Raw genomic sequence first — 8,988 nt, forward strand, 5'->3', positions numbered from 1 at the left:
TTTTTTTTTTTTTTTTTTTTTTGGTGATTGATTTTTTTTAATTTGAAAAATTTTAAATGAATTATGTGTGTATATATATCGAGATGGGAGGCGGTGGGAGTGTGTCACGTGTAGCATGATGAGGAAATTTAAGAAAATCTGCCACTTGTTATGTTTGGTGTATAGACACACCTTTACTTTTAAAAAATAAAATAAAGTAACTAAAATATATATGGTGATGAGATTTGGGATAATACTAAGAATTAAAGTTTTTTTTATTTTTTTGGTACCTATTAGAATTAAATTTGTAGTCGTTATTCTTATTTCTTTTTGTACAGAAAATTATATAAAAAAAATTTAAATTGTACTATTTCTATCTGATGATAGTTGTCTACAATTAACGTGTTACACCCTTTTAACTCTTAAGAAACAATAAATGATAGAGGTAATATTATTATTTTATTCTTCAATTTTATTAAATGTAATGCTTTGAAAAATGTGTTAGAAGATAAATAATATTTAATAATAAATATAAAATAAATACAAAAATTAAGCTATCTCTTAATTTTCTAAGTTGGATAAATATTGTTGAGCAACTATTGTTGGACGAAGAGATTAGTTGATATATTTGATGCGATGAACTCGATGCAAAAGGTTTTAACTCTTCACTTAAATATCGTCTACTACATTAACTCAATCAGTCTTAATTTTTTTTGTCAGAAAGCTGTAAATAGCATATATAACAAAAAAAAATTACACCAGTGTTTTAGAAAATTCTGTTGGGACTCGTCCTAGGGCGGGACTCTAGCAAAACGCTCCGAAACTCAACTGTGGGACTTAGTTCTGTAAGACTTTCTCCCGAAGCGTCCGATTGTACGCCCTAAGCACCCCCAACGGTCGGGGCTTGCCGAATAGATTTTACACAAATTATGTATTAAAATCTTTAGTTAACATTGTTGACCCTCGTAATTTTTGAATAAATGAATGATACTTAATAATTTTTTAATCTATAGAGATAAGAAGATTGAGAGTAACTCAAATAACAAGTTGTAGTATCGTATCTTTACTATTTGGTAACATTGTGCAGGTAATTATTTAGTACGTAACATTTCTTTTAAAAATACAGAGCGAAATTTTACTTTTTCACTTATCATTGGTCTTTATAGTTTTGTCATATGTCTCAAAATTATCACATTTTATTTAGCTATTTGAAACTAGTTTGATTTTTATTCATGATAGAGTGATGTTTTTATTATAATAGTAATAAGTTTTATTGATTATTTTCTTTTAGGGGGGTAAATTGTATAGTATAATAAAAAATGTTTTTAGAAATAATGATTCTTCTATTATTAGAAAGTTAAGATATTAATTATTTATACTAGTATAATCATGTTAGAAGTTTTATTTTCTATGAGTTTCCTTAATCATGTTTATAATTATCTCAAACTATTGATTTATTTTTATAATTTTGTGTTATTATATTATTATATTATATTGTAAATTAAAAATTTAAAGATTCGTAGGGCTTACGCCCTACGTCTCGAGACTTACACCTCGCCCTACATTAAGTAAGAACGTCTCGCCTCACACCCCGCCTTTTAAAACACTGGTTTACACAGTCAGTCTTATCAATAAATTAATATTTTATTTTATTGAATTTTTCATGTTCATTTTAATATATTTATTTTTTTTTATAAAAAGTTTAAATGACCCAACTTATATTGGATTGGCTTTTCACTTCTTCTTTTTTTCTTTTCTCCAGAAGGCCTATGAAACTCTAGTCCAGTCCAATGGTAAGTGGACAATAGGCCTTTTTTGTCAACATATTAAGCTGTAAAACACGAATGGGATATAAATTGTAGCCAAAAGAAGTTAACAATAATAAAGTATTAAACCTTTATTTAGAACATTCAGTTAATTAAAAAGATTCATAAATAAGATCCATTATATTATTTTATGTATTACTAGTTTTTACTTGCTCTTTGAGTGAACACTTAAACTTTGAAGACAAAATTCAATTGTTTAGTCAATTATATAATTGACATTAATCGCTTCAAAATTTAATTATTTAATGAATTATTAAAAATATATAATTTAAATGCGCATTCTCAAAATTAAAACATCTATTTACGTATCATATTATTATAATATGGTGAGCTCGAAAATTCAGTTAGTGAAATTTGTTACTCAAGCTGAAAAAAAGACTAATTAGGTATGAATTTTACCAGAAAAACTTCACTTATTTATTACATCACCATTATCATCTAAATACAAGTAATTAACAAACACAAATCACACAAATTGAACATTTTTTTCCCCCAAATCTCAACAATGATTAATCAATTTTCAAATTAGGATCAACTTCAATTCTAGCAACACCTTCTTCAGCCAATTTTGCTACTTCAATTTCACCCACAATAACTCCTCCTTCTTCTTCCTCTGTTTCTTCTTCATTCACATAATTCGGATCTTTCTCATCCAACGCCGGCGGCACCACCATATCCAATTCCTTATCCTTATCAGGCCCTTCCCACGTATACTTACCTCCGTATCCCTTCTTCGGATCATGCTTTAACGGCAACCCGTCCGATGGATGCCGTTCCAATCTCTGCACCCCTTTTTCCGTCAACTTTTTCTCAACGTACTTAACAGTATCGACGTTTTTAGTATCGAGTTCGAGTTTTTCTATGTGTTTCCGTCCTTCTTCGTTTGCTCTGCACTCTGTTTTGATTGTAACTTTGCCATTGGTCGTTTCCTCTACCACTGGCTTCATTTTTTTGCTTTTGTTGAATTGATTGAAGTTTTTGGAGAATTTGATTTTGGTTAGTAGATTGAAGTTTTTTTTTTTCCAGTGAAGATGAAGAGAGTGGAAGGTTAAATTAGGTATTTATAATATTGTGTTGATTAGAATTTAGAAGGTGCTGGAAAAACTAGAATGTTCTGCTAGGAACCTTACATGAGAGCTTTCTGGAAAAACTCTGGATAATTGTAGAGACAAATAAAAAAAGAACTGAAGTTTTATTTAGATAATTTAAATAGATTTTATTCATTTTCGGTAGATTGTACTATGTCATTTTGACAAAAAAAAAAATTATAATTATACAAAGTGCGTAATACACTCGTCAATAACGTATTAAAATGACGAATTACACGAAGACATTTAATAAATATATATATATATATATATATATAGAGAGAGATAAAATAATGCGCAACTAATAATATTTTAATAGAAAAAAAGTGATCATTGACAGTAATCAAATAAATTGAATTATGTTAGTGTATTTTAATGAAAACCATGTTAGTATATTTTAATGAAAATATTAATTAAATAAATTGAATAATTTGTAAGTAAAACACTTATGGTTCAGTAATTTTTGACTTAATAACCTGAATTTAGAAACATTCTGAGATAAAAATCCTAGTGATCATAAAATATTATCTCATTTTTTTTATCTATATAAAATATAAAATATAAAATAGGATAATATTTGCATAAATAAACATAAAAAGACCATCATTATTTAAATTGCACATCGTCATCGAGTTAATGTTACTTATTCAATATTTGTCCTTATGCTATCTAATGAGTTAATAACTTTGATGGTCACTTAACTATCAATTCTTTTCACAGAAAGTCACTCAACTATGACTTCTTTGTACAGAAAGTCACTTAACCTATTTTTTTATTAAAATTTGCTGACATGGAATTTTAATTATTAACCAAAATTTTAAGAATCAAATATATATCCATTTAAACCATTTAATGACCCCTCCCATTTAACCCGACCCGCTATAAATATAATATTAAACTTTTTATTTTACCATTATTTTCCCTTGTCTCCTCCATTCTTTCCCTAATTCTTCGTTCTCTTTTCTTTTCCTTTTTAATTTCTCAATTTCAACTTCTTCTTCACATATCAATAATATATCAAGATTGTGAAGTTGGGTAGACAATAATTTGATGCTAAGAGAGAACAGAGAGGTTATGAAAACTTAAATAAAATAAAATAGAGAGGTTGATAAATTGAAGTAGTTGCTGTCCAAATTGTATGAGCCATATATCAATAAAACTGGCGTATTAAAAAAATAGTTTAATATTATATTTGTAGCGTGGCAGGTTAAATGAGGCGGGTCATTAAATGGTTTAAATGGATATATATTTGGTTCTTCAAATTTTGGTTAATAATTAAAATTCCATGTCAGCGAATTTTAATGAAAAAAACAATTAAATAGGTCGAGTGACTTTATGTGCAAATAAGTCATAGTTGAGAGACATTTGAGTTGAAAATGAAAGTTGAGTGACCATCTAAGTTATTAACTCGCTATCTGATGGATTCATCATTCCCTAACTCACTTGTATTTTTTATTTTTTTTGTTGATTATATTTATTAAGAATTTATAGCTAAAGCTTAAAATTCAAAATATTTAATTAATAGAAAAATAACTTTATTTGTTGCGCACTTAATTTATCAATCGTTTCAAAAGTTTTAATTAAGACACTCAATTTATCATCGTAAATTTTTTAATTAAGACTCCCAATTTATCATCGCGACGGTGACAGTGTAATTAAATCAAAACACTCAAGTAGTAAAAAATGCAGTCAATCAAAAAAGAAAAGATGACTAGTATTTTCAATTATTTAAATAAATTGCTCTATCAACCACTTTTCATTTAAAAATTATATATATGACTCCATTATAAAGTAACTTTTGCTAGATGCAATAATTAAAATTCTCTAGCATGTAAAAACAAGTAAGAGTTGTATGTGAAAGTGAACGCCACTAATTTTCTTTATGTGACTCCAAGTCTCCAACTCCACTAATTTTAAATGTAAAAAAACAAGAAAGATAATTTTATATGCAAGTTTAATGACAGTTGTTATATTCTATTTTGTTGTCTAATGATGAATTATTTAGTAACCAATCAAAGTTGGAATGGAGTAGTAATTACTCAGAGATTTTGGATTCGAGTTTTTCTGGATATGAAGTGTCATTTGATATAGAGCAGTGCCTTATTATCAATGTGGGACTTTTCAGCACAAATTCAAATATAATCGAGCTCTAATATGGATATCGAATATCGGGTGAAAAATTAAAAAAAAATATATTTAATATATTTTTTAATAACTTATTCCCAATCAATAATGAATCTAAGCCTTTAGGAATAAACTAAATTAGCAACTTGAAGAATGAATACATATACAGAACAACACTTCAACATGTTATGTTGAATTTTTTTATTTTAGTTACTCCCATTCAAAATGTTGTGTTGAATGTACAACTGTAATTAAAATTGCATTTGTGTAAAAACATGATGAAGTATCAAGTATGTTTAAGATAACAATGTTGACCTAAGCTTTGTTGGTACTTGAACATAAGTAATATCGCCTCATAATTAAGGAATTTGTAGTTTTCAAGAAAAAAATTATTTAGAATAAAATAGATAAAAATAATTATTTTTATTTCAAATTTCTAAAATAATAAATAATTTATGATAACTATTTTCTGGAAACCATGGTCGATAAGTTAATCTTTCTTTACTTGATTTGTACTAACATTAATAAAATACTCGATATAATTTTATTTCCCACAAAATGAATTTGGACAGAGTAGAATGTTCTTAGTGTACTTTCACTTAAGAGATAAACAAACTATTTTTGAACCCTCGGTTCATGAAAAAATATCTGGACCTTATTCGGGAGGATATAAAGGAGGAATGCAACACGAGAACTTTTTGAGGTCACTGACCCAACTTAAGCATACATAACTTTGGAGTTCTAGTGAAATTTGATGCGTTAATGCTAGTATTATCAAAATAAAATGTATTATTTGAAATTTAAATTTAAAACTTTACGACAAATTTAAACTCGCTAAACAACTGAGTCAACATTTAATTTTACTTATAGATTAAATGAGAGTACAACTTACCAAAAATTTTGCTTGGAAAGTGGAAAGGCACTATCTTTTAAGAGCAACTTTCACATATAGCAAACAAAAAAAATCATATTTGTATACTATAGCAAAGTTTGCATAATTGCGCTCCATAGCAAACATATATATATGTATAATTCGCTATACATATACAATTGAAAACGTCTATTTCGCTATACATATATACAAAAAAGAAGCAATTGTATAATTCATTGACTCCTCTTCAGATTTGTATAATTTTGCTATGCTATGCTATGCTAAGGTACAAGAAGCGTCAAAGAGTCACAACTTTGTTCCGTTTCATCGAATTCTGCATATTTTTCGCCATAATCTCAAGATTTTCCACTCAATTGCCACTCAATTTCAATCTCTCGAAGGATTGTTTCAAGGGACTTGGTGTCACCCTCATTAGTCCTCGATTCGTCTTTGTTCTTGGAAACATAATTGTCATCATCCTCTTCTTCATATCAGGACAGTCCTCTACTAAAGATGGTTCCACAAACAACGAAATATATGTATAATTCACTATACATATACAATTGAAAATTATGTCTATTTTGCTATATATATATATACACAAAAAAAATAATTGTATAATTCGTTCGCTCCTCTTCAGATTTATATAATTTTGCTGGCAAGCTATTTGTATAAATTGTTGTTAACCTCTCGTTTGTATAAATCGTTGACAAAAATATTTGTATATCAAAAATCGCTCTCTTTCGCTTTATACAAACATAAATTATACATTATATTTGTATAATCTGTGTTTGTATAAAACGAGAAAGAGAGAAAGGCAAAAGAGAACTGGGCAGGGAAATATTTTTATTGTATAATTATAAGTGTATAAGACGAATATATATGTATTTGCATGTGCATATACAATTTTCTCTCGCTTTATACAAACAGAAACACAATTTATACATTTCTGTTGTATAAAGCGAGAGAGGCGAGTGACAGAGAGAGCGAGCGAGAGAGGGAGAGTGGCGAGCGAGAGTTTGAGGGAGAGAGGCGGCTAGCAAACAATTTGCTATAGGGCACAATTAAATCAAAGTATGGTTATACCATTTAATTTAAATTAATAGTTTGCCATTATGTACAATATTCCCATCTTTTAATTATACATAATTTTAAGGTTTTTTTTTACCATTAATTAATAGACCTTTTTTTTTAAATCCCACTATATATATAGGATCACCATAGTTTTCTCAAAGTAGTCTTTTATCTATAAAACTTTCTTCTAATTAATTTCAAGTATGGCAAGAAATCTAAAGTTGAAAAATGTTGTGGTTGATTCTGATAATGATAATAGTGATTATGAAGATGAAAAAGTAACTAAAAAATTAGAATTGGACCTTCCTTTAGAGAAATTTAACCTTTGTCCTAAAAAAAACTTCTTGTGCTTAATCTTGGTGGGCTACTAGTCGATAGGGTGCATCGCCGCAACGAGTCTTCGGTGCGGAGATATACCCCGGACCTTGCTCACGGCAATTTCCTAGGTTTGTATGTTTACATGTGCATATGTTTTTGTTATTTCTGATCCGATGTTTAGTAATCGTATTTGGATCAAAATGAAAAATTAAATTTTATTATTTCTGATCTGATGTTGTTTTGAGTCACGTTGTTCAAGATCCATGGATTGTTTTCTATCCCAAATTTGAACCCGAGGCATTTTGTTAAGTTTTTATTTTTTATTAGGCATAAAAATGTCGATGATATGTTTCAAATCACAAAGTTTAATTTTTTTTATTATGTTATAAGTTAAACATAATTATTTTTTTATTTTTTTTTGTTATGTTTTTTGTATTAAAACAGTCTTCAAGAGACCTTATTGTGATCAATTTATGAAGTTTTGCCTTGAAAGATTTGAAGTTGGACTATGGTCCTCTGCTATGGAGTTAGTATTAATTAAATTAATATAATTTTATTGTTTTTAATTTGTGTTTTAATTAATTAATCTAATCATTGTTACTTTTTAACTTTTCTTTTGTCCATATGATAAGTCGAAATGTGGAGCCAATTTTAGACAACCTCATGCTTGGCCATCGAAAAAAATTGGTATTTGTATGGGTAAGCCATTTTTTATTTAATTTAGTTTAATTAATTAAATTAAAATTGTATTATTCTTGATTTTTTTTTATTTTTTTTTTAGGATCAAGAAAAATGTATTGATAGTGGTTTTCCAACTGTGGAGAAGCAAAATAAGCCAATATTTTTGAAGCAATTGAAGAAAATATGGGAAAATAATTATTATGGTGGAAGATTTTCAGAATATAACACACTTTTAATTGATGATGAACCCCATGTTGCTCTACTAAACCCTGTAAGTTTTAATTATTTTTCATTAATTTATTAATTAACAAGATGATTCGTGAGACTAATTGTTAATTGTTGTTTGATTTGCAGCCTAATACTGCTGTTTTTCCTCCTGCTTACAAAGTTAATAATAAGAGAGACACATTTCTAGGTAACAAACTTGTCCTTGATATTCATAGCTAATCGAATTTCAATTTTGTATCTGGTTGAGTTAGTGCAATATGTGGTGTCTGATAATTGACTTCAGGGATCTAATTCTAATGAGTTGTTGTACATTAGCGGATTTACCTAGCTCAAAAAAAAATTAATTTCTATATAATAACTAGGTTCAGGTTCAAAATTTTAAGTTTTATGCACTGATGATAAAGTTTGGCCTATAATGATATGTAAAGATTGTTTCTATCAAGCCTGATATGATAACTCGATAAAAAATTATTGTTTTCATTTTTTTTGTTAGATTCTAAGGGTGAAATGCGTGAGTTTTTGGAGGGACTAGTTGATGCTGATGATGTTCCAACGTACGTTAAAGGACATCAATTTGGAGAACCTACGATAACAAATATTCATAAGGATTGAGATTATTATGCTAAGATAATTCGAGCTGCGGAAGATCCTAGCTTTGGTTGTTCTGATTACGAATCTGAGTACTCTGATTAAGGATTTTAATTACTAGTATTATGTTCTATGAAGAAGGTTAATGGTTTTTCCCAGAACATTAAGTAAATCTTTTCTTCGTAATTGTGTACTTATGATGTTTTGGTGT

General features: G+C 28.1%; 2 protein-coding genes and 1 long non-coding RNA gene across 3 annotated transcripts; 2 read left to right on the top strand and 1 right to left on the bottom strand.

Moving 5' to 3' along the window:
- Positions 1-2,198: 2,198 nt before the first annotated feature.
- LOC102596945 (uncharacterized) lies at positions 2,199-2,960 on the bottom strand. The gene has a single exon (XM_006341113.2). The coding sequence runs from the start codon at positions 2,750-2,752 to the stop codon at positions 2,315-2,317; it is 438 nt and encodes a 145-aa protein (XP_006341175.1). The 5' UTR covers positions 2,753-2,960; the 3' UTR covers positions 2,199-2,314.
- A 4,305-nt stretch (positions 2,961-7,265) lies between these two features.
- LOC102597270 (uncharacterized) lies at positions 7,266-7,810 on the top strand. Its single transcript, XR_366829.2, has 2 exons — positions 7,266-7,408; positions 7,725-7,810. It is a non-coding gene; the product is annotated as an uncharacterized lncRNA (long non-coding RNA).
- An 86-nt stretch (positions 7,811-7,896) lies between these two features.
- Positions 7,897-8,988, top strand: LOC102597689 (uncharacterized). The gene is made up of 4 exons (XM_015306034.1): positions 7,897-7,979; positions 8,062-8,232; positions 8,316-8,376; positions 8,683-8,988. Exons 1-4 carry the CDS (start codon positions 7,905-7,907, stop codon positions 8,799-8,801), a joined length of 426 nt encoding a protein of 141 aa, XP_015161520.1. The 5' UTR covers positions 7,897-7,904; the 3' UTR covers positions 8,802-8,988.

Source organism: Solanum tuberosum, unplaced genomic scaffold, assembly GCF_000226075.1.
Source record: "Solanum tuberosum cultivar DM 1-3 516 R44 unplaced genomic scaffold, SolTub_3.0 scf00021, whole genome shotgun sequence".
Taxonomy (NCBI): Eukaryota; Viridiplantae; Streptophyta; class Magnoliopsida; order Solanales; family Solanaceae; genus Solanum; species Solanum tuberosum.

Excerpts from the sequence above, each read along its gene's own strand:
- LOC102596945 (XM_006341113.2), bottom strand. The coding sequence starts at position 2,752 with ATGAAGCCAGTGGTAGAGGAAACGACCAATGGCAAAGTTACAATCAAA.
- LOC102597689 (XM_015306034.1), top strand. The coding sequence starts at position 7,905 with ATGATAAGTCGAAATGTGGAGCCAATTTTAGACAACCTCATGCTTGGC. Across the intron at positions 7,980-8,061 it reads AAAAATTGGTATTTGTATGG|GATCAAGAAAAATGTATTGA; the intron begins GTAAGCCATTTT and ends TTTTTTTTTTAG. Across the intron at positions 8,233-8,315 it reads ATGTTGCTCTACTAAACCCT|CCTAATACTGCTGTTTTTCC; the intron begins GTAAGTTTTAAT and ends TTTGATTTGCAG.